This window comes from Danio aesculapii, chromosome 22 (assembly GCF_903798145.1).
Source record: "Danio aesculapii chromosome 22, fDanAes4.1, whole genome shotgun sequence".
Lineage (NCBI taxonomy): Eukaryota > Metazoa > Chordata > Actinopteri > Cypriniformes > Danionidae > Danio > Danio aesculapii.
The window spans coordinates 2,655,848-2,683,645 of NC_079456.1; the positions used below are offsets into that span (position 1 = coordinate 2,655,848).

The 27,798-nt window shown below is 37.0% G+C and overlaps 3 protein-coding genes and 1 pseudogene across 3 annotated transcripts in view; all 4 read left to right on the forward strand.

Annotated features, from left to right (window-relative positions):
* Positions 1 to 15,407, forward strand: part of LOC130215687 (gastrula zinc finger protein XlCGF7.1-like) — a 359,478-nt pseudogene extending 344,071 nt beyond the window's left edge.
* The window catches only part of LOC130215625 (gastrula zinc finger protein XlCGF17.1-like), a 47,335-nt gene continuing 19,982 nt past the window's right edge, over positions 446 to 27,798 (forward strand). The window contains exon 1 of the mRNA XM_056447472.1: positions 446 to 752. Coding sequence (XP_056303447.1) covers positions 698 to 752 — 55 coding nt within the window. The 5' untranslated portion in view covers positions 446 to 697. The remainder of the gene's footprint in view (positions 753 to 27,798) is intronic.
* LOC130215622 (gastrula zinc finger protein XlCGF17.1) lies at positions 4,368 to 7,144 on the forward strand. Its single transcript, XM_056447470.1, has one exon. The coding sequence runs from the start codon at positions 4,369 to 4,371 to the stop codon at positions 5,407 to 5,409; it is 1,041 nt and encodes a 346-aa protein (XP_056303445.1). The 5' UTR covers position 4,368; the 3' UTR covers positions 5,410 to 7,144.
* On the forward strand, positions 18,763 to 22,320 carry LOC130215604 (zinc finger protein 501-like). Its single transcript, XM_056447451.1, has 2 exons — positions 18,763 to 18,957; positions 20,734 to 22,320. Exons 1-2 carry the CDS (start codon positions 18,870 to 18,872, stop codon positions 21,864 to 21,866), a joined length of 1,221 nt encoding a protein of 406 aa, XP_056303426.1. The 5' UTR covers positions 18,763 to 18,869; the 3' UTR covers positions 21,867 to 22,320.

The following is a 27,798-nucleotide window of genomic DNA, read 5'->3' on the forward strand; positions in this document are numbered from 1 at the left end:
CTGCGACTAGTTTCTGCATTGAGTTCACCTCTATCTGTGTGTCTGCTGACCAAAACAATACAGCAGGCAGAGAGGAGCTCTTAGAGGAAGATATGAGCTTAGTGGTTGTTTTACTCTGTTATTCTGTTTGTATTTGCTGAGTATTTGCTGTTTCTGTTTGCTAATCGCTGAGTAGGATCTGTGAAGGGAAATAATGAGAATCTGCTGTGTCAGAAATATGAAGTTTGATGCAGAAAACATTAAATTAATAGTTTGTGGTGCGCTTTATCTTTTATTTTTTTATTTCTCAGTTCTGTAGATGTGCTAGTGCTAACAATCAAATTACTTTATTAGTATGAATACTGAATATTTAAAACTAGATATTGATATAAATGTACAAATATTTTTGTCAGTTAATTACAGTAGTGATCAGTTCATCCTGCAAACACTGAGTGTAAATTGAGCTGATCTGCTGCTCCTGAATGCCTGTTTAATGAGTGTTTATAGTTTGAGGCTCATCAATATTCAGATCTATTCCCACATTAAGTTAATTGTATGTGTGCCAACTGACTTGAGCAAATTACACAATCAAATATTATATAACTACAAGATACATCAACATAATATGATTTAAGCAGATTTCTCTTGTTTCTTCTCCTGAAGCTCTGCTGCCATCAGTGAAAGACAAAGACGGAGTTTATTGAAGGACAGTGAGAAGATGAGTGATCCAGAACCCTGCAGAATTAAACAGGAAGAGACTGAAGAACTAATAGGTTTGTGTTTATTCATTACTCTTCAATAATGAGGCTGTAGAACAGTGAGGTTGTAAATCTGACATTCGTCTTCGCTGCTGCATTGATCATAACTGGAGAAAACTGGACACTCACTGACCGCAGTGAAACTGACCAATCTCCAGGTCTCTCTGTGAATAAGCTTGAGTTTTCTCCGTCAGTGACTGATGAGTGTCGGTGTGTTCAGATACTGTTGTTTCTCAGTGCAAATTTCACTTCATATTGGAGAGTATTTATTCTTTCTGAGAGCAGTGAACACAATGTATTAGCATATATTTTTAAACAAGAAGATTTAGCATGATTGATGTTTTTCCAGCAGTTTAGCTTAAACCCTAATTAAACACACCTGATCAAACCTATTGGACCCCAAATGCTGCATTCACACCAGACGCGGAAGAAGCGTCAAACGCGAGTGATTTACATGTTAAGTCAATGCGAAGACGTGAATTGACATCCTGCGGCGCGATACGCATGAATAGCGCGTCGCAAGTGACGCAATACGCAGTAATGGCGTGACGCGAATTGAGCGTTTTGCGTGTTTGACGCACTTAGCGATAGAATAGCTCAATCTGAACTTCAGCGGACATGCGCATCGCGTAAACTAATCAGGAGCTTTCTCTTGTGGAGGTGTGATTATATAATTCAATTCAGTTTTATTTCTATAGCGCTTTTACAATATAGACTGTGTCAAAGCAGCTCCACATTAAAGATCATAGTAAATTGAAAAAGTGTAAGTTCAGTTTTCAGAGTTGAAGTTCAGTTTAGATTAGCTCAGGTCACTTCAGTGTGTTTTAATATTCACTGCTCGGAGTCCAAACACTGAAGCGTAATCCATCGATGCGCAGCTCTACAAGTCCCGAACTATGCAAGCCAGTGGCAAGGAAAAAAAAAAACTTCACCAATGGGCGAAAGTGAAGGAAAAAAAAACCTCGGGAGAAACCTGGCTCAGTTGGCACGACTATTTCTCACATGGCATAATGTCTTGTGATTATGACGTAGCGCCTATTGTTGGTGTCCCAGGGGAAAACCCTCCTGCCTACATCGACAACAGTTGATCAAACTGGGCTCGGCTCAGTCAGAAGCACCACTGGAAGCTTTCATCATCCAGGTTAAGTTTCTGGAGGAGTTTATGAGCTCATAGAGCTGGGTGCACCTCTAAAAGGATCTAGTGGACTCAGACACGACTCCAAACGAATCGAGGCTGTTTTTCAGCCTTCATAAAGCAAATAAACCCAGCTGTTTTCTCAATAAAATCCATGTTAGCCATTTAGCAACGAAGCTAGAGTCACTGGGCAGACAGAAGCCCTGCCCATCACGCGAATCCACGTCTGTTCTGAAGTGAATTTGACTCGCGGATGAAGCGAATTTTGACGCACGAATAAAGCGAATTTTGACGCGTGAATAAAGCGGATTTTGACACACGAATAAAGCGGATTTTGACGCGCGATTAGAGCGGATTTTGACGCGCGATTAAAGCGGATTTTGACGCGCGATTAAAGCGGATTTTGACGCGCGAATAAAGCGGATTTTGACGCGCGAAAAAAATACGGATTTTGACGCGCGAATGAAGCGGATTTTGACGCACGAATAAAGCGGATTTTGACGTGCAATTAAAGCGGATTTTGACGCGCGAATAAAGCGGATTTTGACGCGCGAAAAAAAGCGGATTTGACGCGCGAATAAAGCGGATTTTGATGCAAAAATGAAGCGAGTAAGCTCAAACTGTTTACGCGCCAATAGAGTGTATCCGCGCATTCCACGTCTGATGTGAACACAGCATTATGCTGTACAGTGACCTCGGGTTTCTTTTCTTTTTTTTAAATTTAGTTTTCTAAAGAAAATACATATATAACTTACATAATCTCTCATACAGAAAGAGACTTGCAGATCTTGTATATGTTTTGTATTTTCTTCCCTTTCACAACAACAACTGTAGACAGTAAACCATGGGGAGCTACAAATCCTTTAAAAGATTTCCTTTAAAGAAGAGACTTATTTAGACATAATATTACATTTAAGTTACAATTCAAGAAAAAATTTGGCATATTGGTGAAATATACTCAATCTATTTACTCCACATTAGAGAAAAGTATTCTGTCTGTGTTCTTAATGAAATTGACATAAATAGTTTGCACTGTATTAATGCATTCTTCAACTGTAGGTGACTAACTTTAACCATTTTTTGTAATTACTTTTTTACTAGCTGCCAGAAGAATAAATAACTTTAATAATCCATCCATCTAAATTTATATTTCCTAAATATAAAGATTCACAAGTGAAGGTGAACTCTACCTCAAAATAGGCATCTAAATGTGTTTTAATCTCTTTCCTGTATGGGGTTAATTTCTGACGATGCCAAAAAACATGATAGTGATTAGCTACTTTCCCCCCACACATTCTCCAGCAGCTAGTACCCTTTCCTGTATGTATTTTCTGTGATGGTGTGATGAAAGACTTTCTCTCCACATGGCTGAGCTGATATATTTCCATTGAGTTGTACAAATATTCCCTCAATCCTCATCTGAGATATTCAGATTACCTTTCATTTTCTGTTTATCTCTAACATACAGTGTATTGTCTGGTACAGAGTCGCGAAATCCCTTTTATAATTTTGAAATGATCATATTAAATGACTGATAAAAACACTTATTATTCCTGTCTCTGCAACTTTCAGTATTTCTGGTTTAATATTACATGCAATGTCCTACTTGAAGATATCTATAAAAGTCACTTTGATTTAACCCATATTTTTCCTTTAGAAATGTAAACGTTTAGTTTGTACCCTTGTCAAAAAAAAGTGTCGTAGTTGGAGATTCCTAGCTTGGTCCATATTCGAAATCTATCGTCTGTTTGGTTGGGGATGAAATCAGTATCGAAGGCACACCATCTTAATATTCTTGATGCATCTTGCAAACCAAATATTTTCTTTGTTTACTGCCAGATTTTAAATAGTGGATTAATCCATGGGTTTGCTTCTTTATTGATTAAAATTTTTAGTTTAATATCTGCAATTAGAGTCGATAATGGGGATTCCCCCATCATCGCATTTCAGTGCATTTTGCTGAATAAGGAGGACTACGTAACACCAGTAGACTAAAGGCCTTAATTGAGCCTCGTAATAATAATGTTGCAGGCATGGGAGAATTAACCCGCCATTTTCTTTGTTTAATTGCAGTGTTTTAAATCTTACTCTGGTTTCTCTCTCTTGCCATAAAAATCTAGATATTAATTTTATTCCATTTGCTAAATTGATGATTTGATATTTCTACTGAAAGTGTTTGAAATAGGTACAATAATTGACCTTTGGTTTATTGAAAGGCGCTTTAAATCAAATTAATTATTATTATTATTAATATTAATGTAGGTTTTCGGGGAGGGGGAATATTCATGACTGGGCTCAGTTCAAGGTAAAGGTGCCTAGTGTGAGTACAGCCTTAAGTGTATCATATCTATGAAGGGGTCAAGGTGCACATTTTATTTGACCAATTATACATTTCAGCCACAATCAGACAAATTCTCTATAAACAAGCACAGAGCAGCATGTGCTGTTAAAAACTAGCCTCTTAAAATGTAATGTATTTAATTCATTTCAGATGTGATGGTGAAGGAGGAGAGTGAAGAACTGAGTGAAGATGAGGAGAAACATCATGTCAAAACTGAAACTGAAACTCGAACAAAGACTGAAGATAGTTTATTATTAAAAACAACAACAGCTGAAAATGGTTTCACCTGCACTCAGTGTGGAAAGGGTTTAAGCTGCAAATACACTCTCAGCCTTCACATGAGGATCCACACTGGAGAGAAACCACACAAATGTGATCAGTGCAACAAAACGTTTCTGAGGCCTTCAGAGCTGACCAAGCATCTCCGAGTTCATACAAAGGAGAGGCCTTATTCATGCTCTGAGTGTGGAAAGAGTTTTACACAGCAGTCAGGTCTGAAACTACACGAGAAGATCCACACTGGTGTCAAAGAGTTTGTGTGCTTTGCATGTAAGAAGACTTTTATTAGAGCTCCAGAATTGAAACAGCACCAGAGGATTCACACCGGAGAGAAACCGTACGTGTGTTCACACTGCAACAAGAGATTCAGTCGGATACAACCACTGAAAGCGCATCAGATGATTCACACTGGAGAGAAACCGTACACGTGTATTCACTGTGGGAAGAGCTTCAGACACTCAACATCCCTTAATCGACACATGCTGATCCACACTGGAGAGAAAACACACCAATGTGATCAATGCAGCAAGACATTTTTAAGACCTTTAGATCTGAAGATCCATCTTAGAGTTCATACAAAGGAGAAGAACTATTTGTGTACCTTGTGTGGAAAGAGTTTTACCACGCAGTCAACTTTAAGACTACATCAGAAGATCCACGCTGGTCTGAGAGAATTTGCCTGCTTTGACTGTAAGAAGACTTTTATTACGTCAGGAGACTTGAAACAACACCAGAGGATTCATACTGGAGAGAGACCTTTCGTGTGTTCACACTGCGGCAAAACGTTCAGATATTCAGGACACCTGAAAGCACATGAGCGGATTCACACTGGAGAGAAACCGTACTCTTGTACTCGGTGTTGGAAAGGTTTCACGCGATCAACACACCTTAATAAACACATGAAGATTCACAGCTAATCACATTCTGTAGGGCTGTAACTGGTTGTTAGGGTGTGGCTAGAACGTTATAAGGTCATCATTGATTTTGACGATCTAGGCACAAAGTCTAAAGCACAGGATGCAAAAGTATTAAGGGCGTGCCCTAATCCACTTTTGCTATTTTAAGGATGGAAAAATACGCTTTGCGCCCCTGCGCATGGTCTAACAGGGTTGAGCTTATTCTCTTAATGAGTTCTGGGTGTGTTTTAAGCATAACGTGCATTAAACCAATCAGAGTATCATCTCCCATTCTCTTTAAGAGTCAGTTATGTCATGCCATGGTGCATTTTCTATTTACATGGCGAATGAACACTTCACTATCGAGAAAACAGTTAAACAGAGCATCTGCAGCACGAGGATAAAGAACGAGCCTCCTCCATTCAGCCTCTTTACTTTCACTTTACTTTTACTTTATTCCTATACTATGGAGTAAGGAAATGGTGGAAACTCACTCTACTTAACACATCCATTAGCTGACATATTTTAGTTTCAAAACTGATTCTAAATTCATTTCTAATCTCCAGCAAAGGAATAAATGAACAATAATAACGAAGTGTGGTCAGAAAACTGAGTTATATCCAAACACGCATCCTGTTTTTATGCCCCATATGGTGATGCAGATGTCTCCTAAACCCCACAGGTGGACAAATCATAACTTGTTTTTGTTAAAACAAATATAAATATGCATATAATAAACACTACTACTAATACTAACGATATACAAATGCAAACTGTCATGAATGAACTACAACAGAGCCGGGTTCCAAAGCCCCCTGAGATGAAGAAGGCATGGAAGTAGTGGTTATTATATTTATGTAGAAACATTTTAATCCTTTAATTGTTTTCACATGTAAAGATATTTGTGGATTGCTGTGTGTATTAAGCAATGTGTACCGGTGTTTTGGACCCACATAGATGCATAACTAACGCAATCTTTAAATTACAAAAACTTTGAGCCATTGATTTTAGAGCAGCTTTCAATGGCGCTGTCTATTTCAGTTGCCTCAAGATAGCAACGCACCAACAATGCACTTTAACGCACCTTTTTTCCCCCACAACAGCACACCCGTGAGTCCACAAATAGATTTGCTATTTAAACAATGTGGCACAAAATGTGAAAATTTGTGCTGCGCTGGTCTGAAAATGACAAAATAAAACCAAAAACACGCAGCCGATTCACCAGGTGTATGATAGGACCCACTGAGCCAAAGCCCACCATAATGTTTTTATCCTGCTTCAATATCTCAGGCGCTCTTCTCATAATGTCCAGTTGGTGGCGCTTGAGATTTTGGTGGCTCGTTGATTTTTCTAGCTGAGACAATTTGCTCACTATGATTTGCAAACCATGGCAGTAACATATTACTGTGCAGCTCTGCACAGTTTAGTTCCAACCCTGATTAAACACACCCGATCAAATTAATTGAGTCCTTCAGGCTTGTTTCAAATCTACAGGTAAGCATGTTGGAGTTGGGTTGGAACTAAACCCTCCAGGAACTGAGTTTGACACTCCTGCTTTAACCAATCTAAAGTGTTTATGAATATTGTGTAAGCTTCCTTTTCATCGTAAGATATTGTTTGGGGGAGGGGGATAGCATGAGAGATGTGATGTCTCATTTTTAATGTTTTGTTATTTCTTTATTTTTTGTCTTGAGTGGAAGAGTATGGCAGTTCAGTTCGATATCTCTTTTTGAAAACTATTATTAAATAAAAAATGTGGTCACCAATAATATTAACCTCTACTTTGTTTTTAGTCATTAGTTGGTGCGTTTGTCCCGCCCCTCCAGCATTACCAAGTCACACCTGTGTGGATTATGTTCACACGTATTCTCTTTTCAAGTCGATCAACTCAATCTCTTAACATGTATTCGGATGTAAAAACCTGCCACCTTAATGCACCAATCTCAGTTTGAACTTGAACAGAGGTGAGCAGCTATAATAGTAAAAAGTGAAAGTATCTACCCCTGTTACAGTGGTACTGGACCTTGTTGAATCACAGATAGGGGGAAAAAGAAAAGTAGAACAAATATATTTGTTTATAGTAGACACACATCTGATGCTTGTATTTGCAGCAGCTCCAAACCCGCAACTATATGTATTGGGTTGAATTAGGCTGTCCAGTCTCTGTGTTCAGTCCTGAGGGAACGGAACCAACCCAACCCCGTGATTTCAGACACAGCGATCGTAAAACTTTACTTCAAAATGGTTTCATTTATCAAGTTTTTCCTATATATTTTCATTAAAGTAGAAACCAATTTACAAAATAGCGTAAACTTGACTGACTGCTTCACTTCCACTTTAAGTACCATATAAAACTGTGGTCACACCAGCTGCTGAATAGGGTATATGCCGAAGTATGCTAAAGGACTTTTAATTTGGGTTAAGCGCTTCCGGTGAACTGTATGCCATTGCAAAATTGGTGCGTTTAAGGTCTGTTTTCTTTTAAAATCTCCACTGGCTGAGTGATATCCAATATAAAGTGGGTTTCAGATTGTACAAGAATCACTGCATTAAATTACATTTTTCTCACCATGTCTTTAAAATATGAACATTTATTTTACTGCAGTATATTCAATGCAGCTGCTGCGCTAGCTTGCCGATTCTGACAGGTGTGTGCGAGTAATCAGCTTCTCATCTCGTTTTACGCTTGATCAACTAAATGAATGCCAAAGTTTATTTAACTGATTGTATTTTAATTACATTACAACATCGATGCTGTAAAAGGAACCGTATAAAATGGAAAAAAGTCACATAAACCGTTCACTGCAAGTTTATCAGTATGGGAAGAAGAGCTAGCCCCGCATATTCATTATTATTAGCCTAATTATGTAGATGGCCACTCATAAACTGCGTAATACAGTAGAGTGTCAATAAACTGAGCTGAATACAAACAACATGGCTACCTATGTATGCTTTTCATGAAACATCTGTCACTGATGATAAAATCTTAAATCATAACAAAAAAACAAGTGAAAGCACTTAAATTACCTGAACTTTGGGGCTGGTTTATGTGCAATTACAAAATTAAAAGCACTTCAGATCTTATAAACGGCACTGATTGCTCTATATATAGAGGCCAATATATATATATATATATACAGGCCAATTTTACCTCAAATTGAGCTGTATAGGCCATAAGGTGAACCTAGAAAAAGTTTCTAGAAATTGATTTTTGTTCCCACACCTGGGCACTACTTTTTTAATGAGTTTCTACATAGACAACACCCTTATGGATTTTATGTTAAAAGTTCTCTATAAAAAATGCTGCAGTTTTTTGTCAGGAAGCAAAAATGTATAATTAGGAATTTAAAAAAAAACGAAAATCTTTTGCTGCTAGTTTGGCCTATTACTTTATTAAAATGCATTTTATCAACACAAAACATATGCCAAATTCACATTTATAGATGTAGCTACATATATAAGACAAGTATTGGTGCACTAATCGACTCAATTTTGAACTATGACCATGAAATAAAGCATTTTTTAAAAAAACGGACTTCAACTTCACAGATTGGCACCAAATAAAACTGAAGAAAACATTTGAACTTAAAAAAATTTGCTATGTTTTATTCATCAAAATGTTCAGTAGGCACTTAGAAATCACACAAAATGAAAAATAAAAACAGTTTTAGGTCCAAACTGGCTAAAATGACTTGAAATGCTGGACTGCTGCACAATTTTTTCAATAGCGCCAGAATGACACATTTTTACAGCAGCTTCATTACAGCTGAAATCGGACTAATATGTGACACATATCACCTTTACTCATCACTATTATCCTTATCACTGTCATCAGAACCATCTTCACATATAGCTCGTTCCTCTGTTTCCTGGAAAACATTTGTGCAGTTGAGACACTGGCACAAATCTGTACAGGATAGATTTGCAGACATGCAGGAACATCTTCCAGTCTCACATTTGCCTTGCTTGCAACTACAGTGTATCCCTTCTAGACTTTACCACAGTATATTTTGCCGCGTTTTTGTTTATCCGCCGTTGCTCCCGCCTCGTCTTGATGACGTCAGCACTGACGCGTTCACTCAGCGTCGAGTCTTCAGAGCTGAGGTGAGTCGTTGACGCTTTTTCTCGTGTTTACACAACAATAAAACACACTTTACAGTTTATTAAAGCGACAATCTGCGACTAGTTTCTGCATTGAGTTCACCTCTATCTGTGTGTCTGCTGACCAAAACAATACAGCAGGCGGAGAGGAGCTCTGAGAGGACAATATGAGCTCAGCTTGGGTTTGTTAGTACATTTGTATTTGTAATATCTTAAAGTATGATCTGTGAAGGGAAATAATGTGAATCTGCTGTGTCAGATATATGAAGTTTGATGCAGAAAACATTAAAATAATAGTTTGTTGTGCGTTTATTTATTAGGTTTTTAAGTTTTGTGATTTCTCAGTTTCTGTAATTAGATGTGCCAGTGCTAACAATCAAATTACTTTATTGGTATGAATACTATAGATATTGATATTAATGTAAGAATATTTGTGTTAATTAATCAATTACAATAGCGATGAGTTAAAAACTGAGTATAAATGAGTTTATGGAGTATGTTAGGAGCTGATCTGCTGTGGCTTCTGTTTAACCCTTTAACTAACCCACCAAGAAAAAATGTTTAGAAAGCATTTCTTAACTACTAATGTCGCAAGTTAACACACGCAATGCATTTTTTGTCAACACATGCCATAATTTCTAAAATATCAACCTCTACCAAATGATTGATATGTCGGTTTATGGTAAAAGTACCAAAATTAATACATATACTATGAAAAATCTGAAAATGTGAAGTGTATGACCAATTTATTTGTAAAAATATTCAAAATAAAACATTTTTGAATACTAAATAACCTTTATTTTTTTAAGTATACCATACAATATCTCAGGTTAACACGTTTTCTTGTTTTGTTTTTATTGTTTTTACAATAAAATCAAAATCAAGTGTAGTAGTGAGACTTCATTATTAGGATTATGTTGTGTGTTATTAGGATTATTACAATGCTGTGTGTGTAGACCATTATTTAAAACAGTCATTCTTTAAATAACTTTAACAGTCATTATTTAAAACAGTAAAAACATGGTCAACCGTATGGTAGAGCGGCAGTCAAAGGGTTAATGAGTGTTTATAGTTTGAGGCTCATCAGTATTTTTAGCCCATCATAATTCTGTTTATTTGCTTGTGTAAATTCATATTTATTCAGTTTTTAAATTAATTTCCATAATATTATTGACTAATATAACAATATTCATATGATTTATTTACAATACAGCTTGTAAAGTAAACTTTTCTGTCTTTTAGTAGATATATTGTAGAGATGCTTTGTTTAACTAATTAACTAAAGTGTATCTGATTAGATTCGCATTGTAAACATTAAAGTTAAAAATGTATTGTTTTTGTTTCACATATTAAGTTTTAATGATGCTCCCAAAATAATTCCGCATAAATCCGCAGATTTTAAAGAAAATTCTGCGCAGAAATAGCAAAAAATGTCGGCAGATTTTGTTTGGCCCTGCTCATCAGTATTCAGATCTACAAATTAAGTTAAGTGTATTGGTGTCAATTTTTTTTTTTAACATAAAACATTTTTATTTTGTATAAAAAATGACAATTTGCTTGTATAATCAGCCAAATTATAAAAATATTGCTGTGTAAACATTATGATGATATAGATATGATTAAAAGTTTAAAGTTTAATGTAGATTTACAGCATTGCTTGCCGATGGAGAAAATAATATATATTTTTAAGTGTTACATTTGACACTTTCACTTCAGTTTATTGGTTTTAACGAACATACAAACAAAAAAGGACAAAGACAAGGACATCAGAAGACACAAGTATAGCAGCAAAAGTCATCAAAATAATACAAACAGAATACAAAAGTCATATCAAACAAAGTTCTGCTGTGATTTAGTAGTCACACTTATTATGATAATACATCTGAGGAGTCAGAGGTTCACTAGAGGCATCCATATTTTTGGAAAGACATCCTCTTTGTTTCTTAAGTGGTATGTATATTGTTGGTGTCAAGCAAATTACACAATCAAATATTAACTACACGATCTAACATCATACTATTTATTTCATCAATCAGTGTAGATGAATCAGATTTCTCTTGTTTCTTCTCTTGAAGCTCTGCTGTCATCAGTGAAAGACAAAGACAGAGTTTATTGAAGGACAGTGAGAAGATGAGTGATCCAGAACCCTGCAGAATTAAACAGGAAGAGACTGAAGAACTAATAGGTTTGTGTTTATTCATTACTCTTCAATAATGAGGCTGTAGAACAGTGAGGTTGTTAATCCGACATTCGTCTTCGCTGCTGCATTGATCATAACTGGAGAAAACTGGACACTCACTGACCGCAGTGAAACTGACCAATCTCCAGGTCTCTCTGTGACTGTCGGTGTGTTCAGATACTGTTGTTTCTCAGTGCGTTTCACTTTATTGGAGAGCGTTTACTCTTTCTGAGATCAGTGAGCACAATGTATTTATTTGCATATATTTTATATTATATTGCATATATGTGCAGCATATTGTCACAGAAATTGTTGCGATAATCAATATTATGCATTCCAGTGCTCACGGCGACCCGAGTTCGAATCTGCCTCCCGGCCCTTTGCCGATCCTTCCCCTCTCTCTGCTTTCCTGTCAATACTCTCTACTGTCCTATCAATCAAAGGTGAAAACCTCAAAAATAGAATAAAAAAAAATACAAATTGTGCAAATACTTGTTTCAATAATAAGAGAATTATGAACTAAATTTAAGAAGGCCTATTATAACATTTAAAATATAGTATTTCTGACCATTTTCTTTATTTCGTAGATTTGAGTTATGACTTACAGAATCGCAATACTACTTGGTATTATAATACTTCAGCTGGTATAATATCGTAACGTGAATTAATGGCATCACGATAACCCTATCGCAGGTCCTGTGTGTTCCAAACGCTGTGATCCATTACATCTCAAGTAGTGTGGGACCACTAGGGAAATGTGTTGGACCAACTTATCTCACAACGATTGATATGAAGGAGAGTCATAGAGTTTAAATGTATTTTTGCAGCCGTACTGATAAAGAATTTCTAAAAAACCTAAAATAAACTTTATAAAATATTACATTGTTACATACTTTTTATGTGTTTTAATATGTAACTTGATCCTTTTCAGATGTAATAGTGAAGGAGGAGAGTGAGGAACTGAGTGAAGATGAGGAGAAACATCATGTCAAGAGTGAAGAAGAAACTCAATCAGAGACTGAAGAGAGTTTTTCAGTGGAAACAACAGCCATAAATGGTTTCATCTGCACTCAGTGTGGAAAGAGTTTCAGGCACCAATGTAGACTCAAGCTTCATATGAGGATTCACACTGGAGAGAAACCTTACAAGTGTGCACACTGCGACAAGAGTTTCAATGATTCAGGAAACCTGCAAAGACACATGCTGCTCCACACTGGAGAGAAAACGCACAAGTGTGATCAGTGCGGCAAAACTTTTTTAAGGCATGCAGGACTGAAGAACCATCTTAGAGTTCATACAAACGAGAGGCTTTACTCATGCTCTGAGTGCGGGAACAGTTTTAGTAATTGCTCAAATTTAATAGCACATCAGAAGATCCACACTGGTGTAAAAGAGCATGTGTGCTTTGAGTGTGGGAAGAGTTTCATCAGAGCTGGAGGATTGAAAAATCACCAGAGGGTTCACACTGGAGAGAAACCGTACAAGTGTTCACACTGCGACAAGAGATTCAGTCAGATACAAATTCTGAAAGTACATGAGAGGATTCACACTGGAGAGAAACCGTTCACATGTACTGAGTGTGGGAAGAGCTTTAGACATACCCCAAACCTTCAGCGACACTTGCTGACCCACAAAACCACAAACCACACAGACGTGATCAATACAGGAAAGCTTTTCTCTGGCCTTCAGAACTGAAGGATCATCTTAGAGTTCACACAAAGGAGAAGCCTTATTCATGTTCAAATGTGGGAAATGTTTTACACGACAGTCAAGTTTAAGACAACATCAGAAGATCCACACTGGTGCGAGAGAGTTTGTGGGCCCTATACACCCGGCATAAGGTGCGACAATTGTTGTTTGCTAAATTCAGCTCGGCGCAAGAGTCGTTTTGACGTTTTGCACTACGCTGTTTAAATAGCAATGCATTCGCGCTCATATGTGCGCCCATAGTCTGGTCTAAAAAAGGAGGTGTGTTGAGGCGCATTGCTGGCACGTTGTTATTTTGAGGAACTATAATAGACTGCACAATAGATCAGATCAAAGCAGGTCTAAAGTACAGCGCACAGCGCGCTAGTTTTGCGCCTCGCTTAAACATTGCTCAATACACACAGGATGTAGAGCAATACGCAAAGATCTTTACAAATTAAAAGAATTAAAGGAATAAAATATTACAAAACATGTTATTTTCTAGCCTACATAAATATAAAAACCACCGCCTCCTTGCCGTCTTCATCTCGGGTGGCTTTTTCAGTTTATTCATAACAATTTGCTTTTGTATAATGTCATCATTATTAGCAGTATTATTTATTATCTGCATATTTATATTTGTTTTATTAAAAACAAGCTTAGATTTGTCCACCTGTCAGGTTTTAGACCATATGGGGCACAGCGTGTGTTTGGATATAACTCAGTGTTTTGACCACACTTCGTTATTATTGTTCATTTATTAATTTGCTGGAAATTAGAACTGAATTTAGAAATAGTTTTGAAACAAATATTTGCGCTTAATAAACTAAATAAATTTTGAATAGGCTAATGGATATCTGTGCGTACAACACGTTTCCCTATCCACGAGAGTGAAAGTGAGAGTAAATAATGAGGAGGCTCATCTCTCACGCTGTAGATGCTCTGTTTAACTGTTTTCTCTCTAGTGAAGCGTTCAGTTTTTACACTTACAAAGTCCGCCATGTAAATAGCAAATGCGCTATAGCGTGACGCAACTGACTCCTAAAGGGAATGGGAGATGAGACTCTGATTGGTTTACTCTCAAAACACACCTATAACTCATTAAGAGAATAAGCTCAACCCTGTTAGACCATGCGCCACGGAGCAAAGCGGATTATTCCATCCTTATATTAGCAAAAGTGGATTCTGACACACCCCTAATACGTTTGCGCCCTGCGCTTTCCACTTTGCACATGGATCGTCAAAATAGAGCCCTGTGTCCGTAATACCAGCCATACATGTAAAGCACAAATAATGTCCTTCAATACGGTCACATCCAGCGGCCATCACCCTTGAACCAAGACGTTTGCTGCAACTTTCGTTTGCAGTCTGAAGCTTGGAGCAATATGATTTTGCTGTTGATATTATTGATTTAAATGTTCTTACGTAAATTCACAATATTTCAATAAATCAATAAAATGCAGCCAGTAAATTATTGTGGATTGATTGGCGCCACCGACGTTGCTGATTCACCGCCCCTCCCCCTTTAAGCATCCGCTAGATAGATGTTTGATTGTTAGGCTATTCTGGCTGTACCTCGAGGATGTATAAGCGTATCAGCTGACTTTACCACAACAATTTCAAGTTCATCTTATGTTTTTATTTTATTTATTTTTTTATTAAGGATAAAGTTCTTATAACATCATTTGTTCAGTATTGTTTGACGAGAGACGAAACACGACTTTAGGTTCACGAGATTGTACACTTTTTATTAAGAAATAATCTTTTTTTTTTTTAAATGAAACATTTAGTAAAAACTACAAATCCTAAAAAAAAATGCATTTTGGAATCAGCCTTTCAAAATCTTCATTTTTTTGCTGGTTGTCTTACAAGGGCCAAAAATCTCAGTGATTTGTGGATGTATTTCGCAAAAAGAGGCATCAATAGAAGAAGCTGTTTTAATAATATTGTGGCTCAAAAGGAATATAGATAGATTATAGTATTAGGGTCTGTAGAGTAAGTGTGTGTATATAGTATATACTATATAATGCCTTTTATTCAGTTTGTTCAATTGTCTGTGTTTTTTAAAATAAATATTGATTTCTATTTGGTTTGTATGTGTACTTGGTGAATTATTTCAAGGAGTAATTTGCAATACTTTAAGAGTAATTGATTAAATGAATTAAAACCACAATATTTCATTTACCAGAAACATAAATATAACATTACAATGAATTCATAATTTGTTTCGTGTGCCACCCCAAGATTTGGTGTGTCCTTAAATGGCCACCCCTAAGAAAATATTCTTGGGCGCCGCTGTCTGGAGTGCGTCAAATGCACAAAACTTCCGATTCGCACCACAGGATGTCTAATCGCATCTTTGCATTGACTTCACATGTATATCACTCGTCTGCATCTGCTTACTGCACAGGCTGCAAAACAATTCCCGCAGCTCTCATGTAATGATTGTGAGGGCGCAGGCGATGTTATTTTTTGAGAGACACACATCATGTGTGCTGCGTATGCAACCTCTAGAAGTCATGTAAAACAGTTCATTGCTAACTGAAATAAATATAATCTGATTATATGGTTGGGAATTGGATGTTTTATGAAATTATTTACGTTTTGTGCGATTATTTTGCAAAAATTTGCTGCTCTTTGTTGATTTTGTGTTGGTTTCGGCTCATGGCTAAAATTAATGCATCAGCAAATCACGGTAGCCCGCGGTAGCCCTTATGTTAATCCAGCCCTGGTCATGGCAATGAAGTAAATGCCCAATTTCTGCATGGTGAATGGCCGTCAGTACACAGTGACGTCATCTGGTTTTCAGTGTTTCTGTGGATTAATTTATGAGGAAGTGCTAGTTCGATCCAATCACTGCACGCTATTATAAATGAGGAAAGAGAAGCTGTACACTTTGTTTGTTAAGCTGTTAATTTTATATATCTGTTTATAGTTTGGGCTGTAAGGTGGCGCAGTGGGTAGCACGTATGCCTCACAGCAAGAAGGTCGCTGGTTCGAGCTGGGGCAGTTGGCGTTTCTGTGTGGAGTTTGCATATTCTCCCTGTGTTTCCTCCAGGTGCTCCGGTTTCCCCCACAAGACCAAAAACATGTGGTACAGGTGAATTGGGTAAGCTAAATTGTCCGTAGGACAGTGATGGGTTGCAGCTGGAAGGCTGGGTAAAACATATGCTGGATAAGTTGGCGGTTCATTGCGCTGTGGCCACCCCTGATGAATAAAGGGACTAGGCCGAAAAGAAAATGAAAGAATTTTGTTAAAAAAAATCCTGATTGTTGTTAATGTAATTTTAAATCTGTTTTGTTTGTGCATTTTTACGTTTTATGTGTCTAATAAACAATACTTCACACGTGATTAAGACTGCTATTGTCAACATTTAGCGATTGTTTTTACTTCTCAGCAGGACTTTAATTTGAAGCGTTTTGTTGATCTTCCGTTGCTCCCGCATCGCCGTGATGACGTCAGCGCTGACGCGTTCATTCAGCGTCGAGTCTTCAGAGCTGAGGTGAGTCGTTGACGCTTTTTCTCGTGTTTACACAGCAATAAAACACTGAGATCACAATATGATTGAATCAGATTTCTCTTGTTTCTTCTCCTGAAGCTCTGCTGCCATCAGTGAAAGTCAAAGACAGAGTTTATTGAAGGACAGTGAGAAGATGAGTGATCCAGAACCCTGCAGAATTAAACAGGAAGAGACTGAAGAACTAATAGGTTTGTGTTTATTCATTACTCTTCAATAATGAGGCTGTAGAACAGTGAGGTTGTTAATCCGACATTCGTCTTCGCTGCTACATTGATCATAACTGGAGAAAACTGGACACTCACTGACCGCAGTGAAACTGACCAATCTCCAGGGGCCCGTTTCAGAAAGGAGGTTGAGTGAAAACTCAGAGTATTTTAACCCTGAAATGAGAGAAACTCCGGGTTTTCCGTGGCAGATCTATCAAACTCGTGAAAGCAGGGTAAATCAAGCCTGTTTCTGAAAGAGAGGTATCTTTAACTCAGAGTCAGTTTAAAATCAAAGACATTTGCTGTTTTTAGGAATTAAAACTTTTTGTTAACATTCAGAGAAAAATAAACATTAACGAGTCCATGCAATAAAAATGTTGTATATTTTATATTACTGTTCTTCAGGAGATTTCTTTCAGAATATTAGTCAGCTTTGTTATTTCATATTTTGAAGTACAAAAAATAAAACAACTGGCCTATTAAAAACACACCAATCCACCGGTGTAAAGACTAAAGAGACTTTATTGTCATTGCAGCGATACGACAAAATTAGCTTGTCAGCTTTCAGAACAGCAGCAATAAGAAATGTCTAGAAATAGACAAAAAATAAACAAAGATAACTGCACTGAATTATAATAAATAATACATACAGTGAAATAATTGTGCAGTGCATGTGTACGTAGCTGGTGTACAAACAGAATTGTAAAGTATTGCAGAAGTTAATATTAATTATTGAGTTTGATATTAGCATCAACATGGGGAAGAGGGGCAAACAGATTGGTTTGTTACAAAAAGTGATAGAACCAAAAAATCAAGCAGAAAATTAATGTTAGCCTCACTAATTTACTTGAACAACCAAAAAATATAATGTTTACCATAGAAATAAGTTACCTGAAAGTGATGCACGGGATTCATCTTGTAATTTTTTTCCTCTTCTCGGCTCGAGACTACTGTTGTCTTTTCCCTGTCATAGTTTCAACTTGCATCAATTATAATCATATGCTGCTGGTAGCCGCAAAGTTAAGTGGGATGGGGAGCGTGGAAAAAAGTTACCTCACATGTTTTTTGTGTCCGCCATGAAATGCATTTTTAAAATGTATTTATCACTTTATATATTTATTTATTTATTACCTACACTCAGTTTATGTTAATATTACTAAATTAATATTAATAAATTATTTTTGAGCAACTGAGTTGGTGCCCTACGCAACCTGTGTACTCTGCGTATAGGAAGTGGTGGTACTGGTGAGAGCAGTATTATAAGTCGAGAGCGTATTCATGTCATATGAGTGTGTGAATCTCAGTGCTTGTGCTCTGATTTCCTCTGTTTCTTTACAAAACTTATTGTGCACTCTTAAATACACTGCTCACATGCAAATGTTCTTGTCTGCTCTCACTCAGTGCTCTGAGTTCCCTCTTCCTTTCGTGCTTTTACTCTCCAGAGATCCTCCAGTTAAATTAGTTATCCCAAGAATGTTGAATTCAATTCCCCTTTATTTGTATAGCACTTTTACAATGTAGATTGTGTCAAAGCAGCTTCACATAGAAGATCATAGTAAAATGAAACAGTCTAATTCAGTTTTCAGAGTTGAAGTTCAGTTGAGCTCAGTTCAGTGTGGTTTAATAATCACTACTGAGAGTCCAAACACTAAAGCGCAAATCCATCGATGTGCAGCTCTACAGATCCTGAACCATGCAAGCCAGTGGCGACAGCGGCGAACAGTCTCATGCTCTCCACTCCTCAATGACCACCACAGCAGCTTCTCAGGATACGGCCTGGTCCAGCATATGGAAACCTTGGGATCATCTCATCGCTGGTCTTGGATCGAATCAGTGGCGCTGCGTAGTCTGATGGCCTCTGGAAGAGTATCCCCAGGTGGAATTATAGAATAAAGAGAATAATTAGCGTAGCTGCTGTTCATAGTGTATATAAACGAGATGAAGAAACCTGTGTGGAGCACATTCATGCATCATACCACTAAGTGGTGCACTAAGTGTATGCTTTACTGAACAGATAGGTCTTTAATCTAGTTTTGAATTGGGAGAGTGTGTCTGAGCCTCGGACATTATCAGGAAGGCTATTCCAGAGTTTAGGAGCTATAAATGAGAACGCTCAACCTCCTTTACTCGACTTTGCTATTCTAGGTTCTACCAGAAGCCCTGAGTTTTGAGATCTTAAAGAGCGGGTTGGATTGTAGCAAGACAGAACGTTGGTTAGATAAACAGGAGCTCGATTATTTAAAGCTTTATAAGTAAGAAGCAATATTCAATATATATTCAATATATAACTTAACAGGCAGCCAGTGTAAGGAGGATAAAATTGGGGTGATGTGATCATATTTTCTAGACCTGGTAACAACTCTGGCAGCTGCATTTTGTACTAGCTGAAGTTTGTTAATAGAGGATGCTGGGCAGCCAGCAAACAGAGCATTACAGTAGTCCAGCCTAGAAGTCATAAAAGCATGGACTAGCTTTTCTGCATCTGATATGGATAGCATACTTGGTAACTTAGCGATATTTCTCAGATGAAAGAAGGCAGTTTTTGTGACATGGGATATATGATGTTCAAAAGTTAAATTGCTGTCTAAATTTATTGGTACACTATTTATAAACAAAACACAAAATACTAAAAGGTTCAGATAAATTCTAAAGGTTTTATTGGTGTAGTGTAGGTATTAGGGTTGGGCGATGGCGACCAATTTGGCATCATACAATGTCTAATGTGAATCATCGTTATGTACGATGGCATCGTCGTCATAGGTGGCGGTGATTTAAATTATTTATGAGTAATTAATTAATTCATAACTAATTAATTATTTGTAGCCTACTGTATGAACTACCTGACCAGCATGGTCTTTGTTTTACCCATAAACAAATCATAAATAAATAAAGATAAGTTACACACAAATTACCACCTGTCAACCATTTTTTCCGCAGGACTAGCATGAATAGGCAGAGTGATCTGTGTTGGTATAATGGCGTTGACAAAATTGGTTGGTAAAAAAGGTGCAAAACCAACAGTATCTGAGGTTTTCACTAAAATTACTAAGTACAAGAGTGAAAGTGAAAGATTGAAGCAGTGTGCTGACACTGTGACGCTTTACCTGATAGATTCAGAAGACCGAAGAGTCGTTAGATAGAGACAAGATTAATTAAATATCACCTTTAACAACTTGGTCTGTACCAATAAAAATACATATTCAATCTATAAACAAAACTCAAATGGACAACAAAAGACAACAACAATAATAAAGCAAAAAAAACAACTAGTGTTGGCAATGTTGATTATTAAGAAGCTATTTATTAAAACATTTAAATGTTACACATTCTCTAGCAGATTGTGGTATCAGATTCCACTGACGCTACGCTCTAAAAGCAAAACTCCGCTAGTTACTCTGTTTTCTATTGGTTTAAACTGTATAAAGTCAGACAGAATTGAAGGAGCTCAACCATGCGTGATTTTGTAAGCTAAACAGCCATTTTTAAACTTGACGTTTTCCCAAATAAGCAGGCTCTGGGATTTTAAAATAGTAGAATGAAAACTAAACCTCCTAAAGTATCTAAATTAAATTGTACAGTGTCACACACTTATGTGTTTTAATATTTGCTGTAATAAACAAGCCTCTTTTAAATGTAGCTTGTTCATTTTCAGATGTGAAGGTGGAGAGTGAAGATGAGGAGAAACCGTACCAGTGTTCACACTGCGACAAGAGATTCAGTGATTCAGGAAACCTGAAGTCACACAAGAATATCCACACTGGAGAGAAAACACACAGATGCGATCAGTGCAGCAAAACATTTTTAAGGCCTTCAGAGCTGAAGAACCATCTTAGAGTTCATACAAACGAGAAGCCTTATTCATGCTCTGAGTGTGGAAAGAGTTTCAGACGTCTGTCAAATTTAAAAGCACATCAGAAGATCCACACTGGTGTTAAAAAGCATGTGTGCCTTGACTGTGGGAAGAGTTTTATTAGAGTTGGAGAGTTGAAAAATCACCAGAGGATTCACACCGGAGAGAAACCGTACAAGTGTTCACACTGCGACAGGAGCTTCAGTCAGTTACAAATAGTGAAAGTACATGAGAGGACTCACACCGGAGAGAAACCGTACACTTGTACTGAGTGTGGGAAGAGCTTCAAACAATCACCAAGCTTTTATCGACACATGCTGATCCACACTGGAGAGAGAACACACAGATGTGATCAGTGCAGCAAAACCTTTCTCTGGCCTTCAGACCTGACGAGACATCTGAGAGACCATACAAACGAGAAGCCTTATTCATGTTCAGAGTGTGGGAAGGGTTTTACAGAGCAGTCAAGTTTAAGAAAACATCAGAAGATGCACACTGGTGTCAGAGAGTTTGTCTGCTTTGAGTGTGAGAAGAGTTTTATTAGAGCTGCAGGTTTGAGACAACACCAGAGGACTCACACTGGAGAGAGACCTTACGTGTGTTCATGCTGCAACAAAACATTCAGATATTCAGGACACCTGAAAGCACATGAGCGCATCCACACTGGAGAGAAACCGTACACCTGTACTCAGTGTGGGAAGAGTTTCAGTGTCTCATCATCCCTTAATTCACACATGCTGATCCACACTGGAAAGAAAATTCACAAATGTGATCGATGTGGCAAGACGTTTTTGAGGGCTTCACAGGTGAAGAAACATCTTCGAGTTCATACAAAGGAGAAGCCTTTTCAAAAAATTGACCTTCCTGAAAACGCTCTTCTGCATTCACAACACAGGATTTCACAGTTAAATGTGTGTGTTAATGAATTCCAGTGATTTGTGAATAGAGCACAAGTCTCATTCTTGCAGCGAAGACATCTCAAGGGTTGATGTAGACTAATAAGGTCAGAAAATCCAGCAGTGCTTTGGAATATATCATTTCTGTGACTCCACTGTGTTTTATAAATGCACAAAAAAGAAATGTTACGCCTGAAATATATTCTCAATAATTGTGTCCACGAAAGTTTTTTTTTTATCCAGCTTCAGAATCTCAGGTGCTCTTCTGGTACTGTACAGCTGGTGGTGCTTGAGATGCTTTAGTGGCACAGCGTTTAATAACAGTCGATTTGTTTGCCATGATTTGAATTCCATTACTATAGAAGCCCATTCCCGCCACTGAATAAAATAAATACAATTTTTAAAAACAATTATAAAGTCAGAATTGCAAGTTATTAAGTCAGAATGGCGAGTTATGTCACAATTCTGAGTTAAGTCCAAATTCCGAGTTATAAAGTCAGAATTCCGAGTTTCAGAATTCTGACTCAATAACTCGCAATTCTGACTCAATAACTCGCAATTCTGACTTAATAATTCGCAATTCTGACTTAATAACTCGCAATTCTGACTTAATAACTCGCAATTCTGACTTAATAACTCGCAATTCTGACTTTATAATTTGCAATTCTGACTTAATAACTCGCAATTCTGACTTTATAACTCGCAATTCTGACTCAATAACTCGCAATTCTAACTCGCAATTCTGACTTAATAACTCGCAATTCTGACTTTATAACTCGCAATTCTGACTTTATAACTCGCAATTCTGACTTTATAATTCGCAATTCTGACTCAATAACTCGCAATTCTGTCTCAATAACTCGCAATTCTGACTTTATAACTCGCAATTCTGACTCAATAACTCGCAATTCTGACTTTATAATTCACAATTCTGACTCAATAACTCGCAATTCTGACTTTATAACTCGCAATTCTGACTTAATAACTCGCAATTCTGACTTTATAATTCGCAATTCTGACTTTATAATTCGCAATTCTGACTCAATAACTCGCAATTCTGACTCAATAACTCGCAATTCTGACTTTATAACTCGCAATTTTGACTTTATAACTCGCAATTCTGACTTTATAACTCGCAATTCTGACTTTATAACTCGCAATTCTGACTTTATAACTCGCAATTCTGACTTTATAACTCGTAAATATGACTCAATAACTCGCAAATATGACTCAATAACTCGCAATTCTGACTTAATAACTCGCAAATATGACTTTATAACTCGCAATTCTGACTCAATAACTCGCAATTCTGACTTAATAACTCGCAAATATGACTTTATAACTCGCAATTCTGACTTAATAACTCGCAATTCTGACTTAATAACTCGCAAATATGACTTTATAACTCGCAATACTGACTCAATAACTCGCAATTCTGACTTAATAATTCGCAATTCTGACTTAATAACTCGCAATTCTGACTTAATAATTCGCAATTCTGACTTAATAACTCGCAATTCTGACTTTATAATTCGCAATTCTGACTTAATAACTCGCAATTCTAACTCGCAATTCTGACTCAATAACTCGCAATTCTAACTCGCAATTCTGACTTAATAACTCGCAAATATGACTTTATAACTCGCAATTCTGACTCAATAACTCGCAATTCTGACTTAATAACTCGCAAATATGACTTTATAACTCGCAATTCTGACTTAATAACTCGCAAATATGACTTTATAACTCGCAATACTGACTCAATAACTCGCAATTCTGACTTAATAATTCGCAATTCTGACTTAATAACTCGCAATTCTGACTTAATAATTCGCAATTCTGACTTAATAACTCGCAATTCTGACTTTATAATTCGCAATTCTGACTTAATAACTCGCAATTCTAACTCGCAATTCTGACTCAATAACTCGCAATTCTAACTCGCAATTCTGACTTAATAACTCGCAAATATGACTTTATAATTCGCAATTCTGACTTTATAACTTGCAATTCTGACTCAATAACTTACAAATATGTCTTTATAACTAACAGTTCTGACTTTAACTTGCAATTCTGACTCAATGACTCAGACTTCTGACTTAATAACTAGCAGTTTTGACTTTGTAACTCAGAATTCTGACTTTATTTTTATTTTTTTTTATTATTCAGTGGCGGGAACGGGCTTCCATACTTTGAACCTTACTGAAATGCATCAAGCAGTGATATTAACTTCTCCTTTGTTGTTTAGTCACTGGTCGTCTGTTTATGAAGGTAAACCAGTAGCAAAACCTCGAGAGCTTGCAAATCTAAATGTGAGATCTTGTGAAAATGTTATTTGTATGTTGAAACATACGGCTCTGATGTGAATATCTTAATCTCTCAATTTGCACACAGACAGACAGACACTATTAAAAATGCCTGTTTATTGCAGTTTCGCTGAACAACGACAGGTCGGCACTCACAACCTCTCAGATTTGGCAGTACAGGTGTTTTGATTATGGTCTGAGTCTGCAAATCGAGAGATTCTGCCAGGGGTGCCGCTGGCCGGTACGGGCCCTATGACAACATTCTGGTGGTGTCACGGATGAAAGTGAACATATCTAGATACCTTTTGTGCATCGCTGACCTGTACAAACAATAAATACAAATATTTCCATAAAAGTATTTACATGTACATCAGGGATGTCAAACTCAATTCCAGGAGCCGCAGCCCAGCACAGTTTAGTTCCAACCTTGCTCCAACACACTTACTGGTAGGTTTCAAACAAGCCTGAAAGACTCAATTAGTTTGATCAGGTGTGTTTAATTAGGGTTGGAACTAAACTGTGCAGAGCTGCGGGCCTCCAGGAATTGAGTTTGACATCCCTGATGTACATTCAAGTGGCTTTATTAGTTAATTACAAAAAGCATAAACAGTAAGTGTCCTCCATGTTTATCACCATAAGAAAACATGTGGCAACTGATATGCTAACTATTTAAGTTGGAAATGGCCTGAGCGGGAAAAAATCTAGATGATTTAGTGCAGTGTTTCTCAACCACGTTCCTGGAGGACCACCAATTCTGCACATTTTTCATGTCTCCTTAACCCAGGGGTGCCCAAACTTAGCCCTGGAGGACCGGTGTCCTGCAAAGTTTAGTTCCAATCCCAATTTGACACACCTGGGCTAGCCGATCAAGCTCTTACTAGGCTTTCTAGAAACATCCTTGCAGGTGTGTTGAAGCAAGTTGGGGCTAAAATCTGCAGAATAGAGTTTGGACACCCCTGCCTTAACCAAACACAGCTGATTGAGATCATCAGCTCATTAGCAGAGACTGAAGTACCTGTAATGGCTGTGACAGACAAAGGAGACATCCAAAACATGCAGTGCTGGTGGTCCTTCAGGAACATGGCTGAGAAACACTGATTCAGTAGGGTCATGAAACCTTAAAACACTGTTGTTAAAATGGTGACAGATATTTTGTTTTATTTAAGCGCATTTTAACAACGTTTTAAGTGTCTAATAAACCGTTCTTCACCCCACACATGATTAAGACAGCTGTTTTTGTCTAAATTTAGCGTTTTGTTTTGGCTTCTCAGCAGTAATTTAATTTGGAGCGTTTTGTTGATCTTTTTTTTATTATTATTAACTTCAAGAAATTGTATAATACAACTTAGAATACAGTAAAAGAGAACAGTTCTATTACACAGTAATCACATTAGATACACAAGATAAAGAGCAAAACCAAAATACAAAATGAACAAATAAAATTAAATAAATGCAATAAAAAGGAAACAAATATTCAAGTAGCATGAAAGATCTCATCCCATTTGCTCAAGAAAGAAGCACATTTCTTATTTTCAATTAATCTGAGATTTAATTAAATGTTCTGTTTCACATAGGAAGTCTATAAAGATTAGATTTTTTTAAGGAGCTTCTGTTTGTGAAAGTCAAATGTCCCAGCAAGTATAAGAAAGTTCACAGTGGCTTCTAACGACTTGTTTTGGTTTCAAAATAACAGATTACGTCCTTAAGGTGCAAATCACCACTCATATTAACCTTGGAAAAGCAAAATGAGCTTAAATCATTCTAAAACAGTGATGATACATCGCATGATTAAAAAAAACAAGTGGCAAATGTCTTACTTATTCTTACAAAATGTGCACATATCAGTAACATCACAATATTTGGATAAGAGTGCAGTACATGGGTGAATATTGTGCAAAATTTTAAAGTGCACCTCTTTTATTTCATTAGCAATACAGAATTTATATAGTAATAATCATGTTTTCCTCCATTGAATATTAACAATTATAGAACCCCCAAAAAACTTTCCCCTAAGAGTAATTGAGAGATGTGACTGAATGAATTTATTATTGCATTCTTTACTAAGAATAGGTTTTCCTCCTAGGCATATCTGTGACAGTTGTTTGTAACCTGCCTCATAACTAAGAGCTGCTTTCATCAGACATAGTAATCCACTGGGTATAGCCTTTATAATTGACTTTAATTCTATATAGTGAATAGGGAATTGATTAATATTTATAAAACTCTGATAAGTTAAAAGATCCCCGTTACTATTAAAACGATCAGAAACATAAATAATGCTTTTGTTAAAGCATTTATCCCAGAAAAAAAGATTTATTATTTATCTTAATGTCTGCGTTATTCCATAAAATGGTTTTGTGGGGGGAGAAATTGTGGCTGTAAGTCAGTTTCCTGGCTAATAGAGCTTGTTGATGGAATTTAGCTAATTTAATAGGTAATTTACCAACAGAGTAATTGCACTTGATTAAAAAAGAAAGGCCACCAATCTTTTTAAATATATTGTTAGGAATAAAACACCACATCGAGTCTAAGCAAACATATCTTTAGCCAATTGATTTTAAATGTATTATCGGTGTCATCAAAATGTAGGACTTCCAGACCTCCCTCACTCCTTTTATGGCTTGTTTCCACTGACTGGTACGGTACGGTTCGGTTCGGTTTGGTACGGGTCACCTTTATCAGGCTTGCGTTTCCACTAACAAGGGTACCCTTTTGGTGGGCGTGGTGTATGACAGAAAGTTTCAGTCGACGTCATTCTAGCTCGAGGAAATGTCTACAATAAAGCTGTACAGGTCACTTACATATTATATGAGAAGCTCTTCTCACAAAACAGATGCTTCATACACATAAATACTTGTGTAGAAATGTTTATTAGTAACTTTTCAATGAACATGAGTTGATTATAACTGCAGATCAATGACAGTGTGAAACAGCCTACTGTAACGTCTGTAATTACATTAAATAACTAAATAAATGAACATATATAAACACATACAGCCCCTTACAGTCTCCGATATGTTCCCAACTACAGAAGAACACACAGCAGACATTTTCATCAGTATTTGGGTTCAAAAACAACACAAAATATAGCCTACAGTCAGTGTAAATCTCTCATCTGTGTCTGTAATCTTCAGCAGCACATGTAGCCTCTGTTAGACAGTAATTCCGTCATTCCCAGTTCATATTAGTCCAAAACGTGAAGATAAGAAGTTAGTTATACATGGCATTTTGTTCATGTTTGCTGAATAATAATGTGCTCCTTTTTTTCCGGCTTCTCCTTTGTTTCTTCACGCTTCACTCTCGTGTTTGTCAGTGTCTGACAGGATCGGGTTTCAAGAGCACGTCAATAATCAAGCGCAGGTTATTATCATCAGCTCAAGAAGTTTGTTATGTCAGATATAATGTTAGACGCGCTCGAGCGCTAGCAAGAAAGCGAAACCGCTCGCGCCTCAGACTGGCTCGTAAAAAAACTACGCGGCACAGGGTAAATCTGCTCTTCTTCTTGGATTTGTGGCTGTTCATCAAGATGACGACAAGGTTTGTTTGCGACCAGATCGACCATGGCTCGTTATTATATGTATTTATAATTCCGCTGTAATCTCTCGCTGTGTATTTCAAACATGGCGGGTTTTTTATTTTCATTCTGGCTTGTTGCGTAAGCGAAT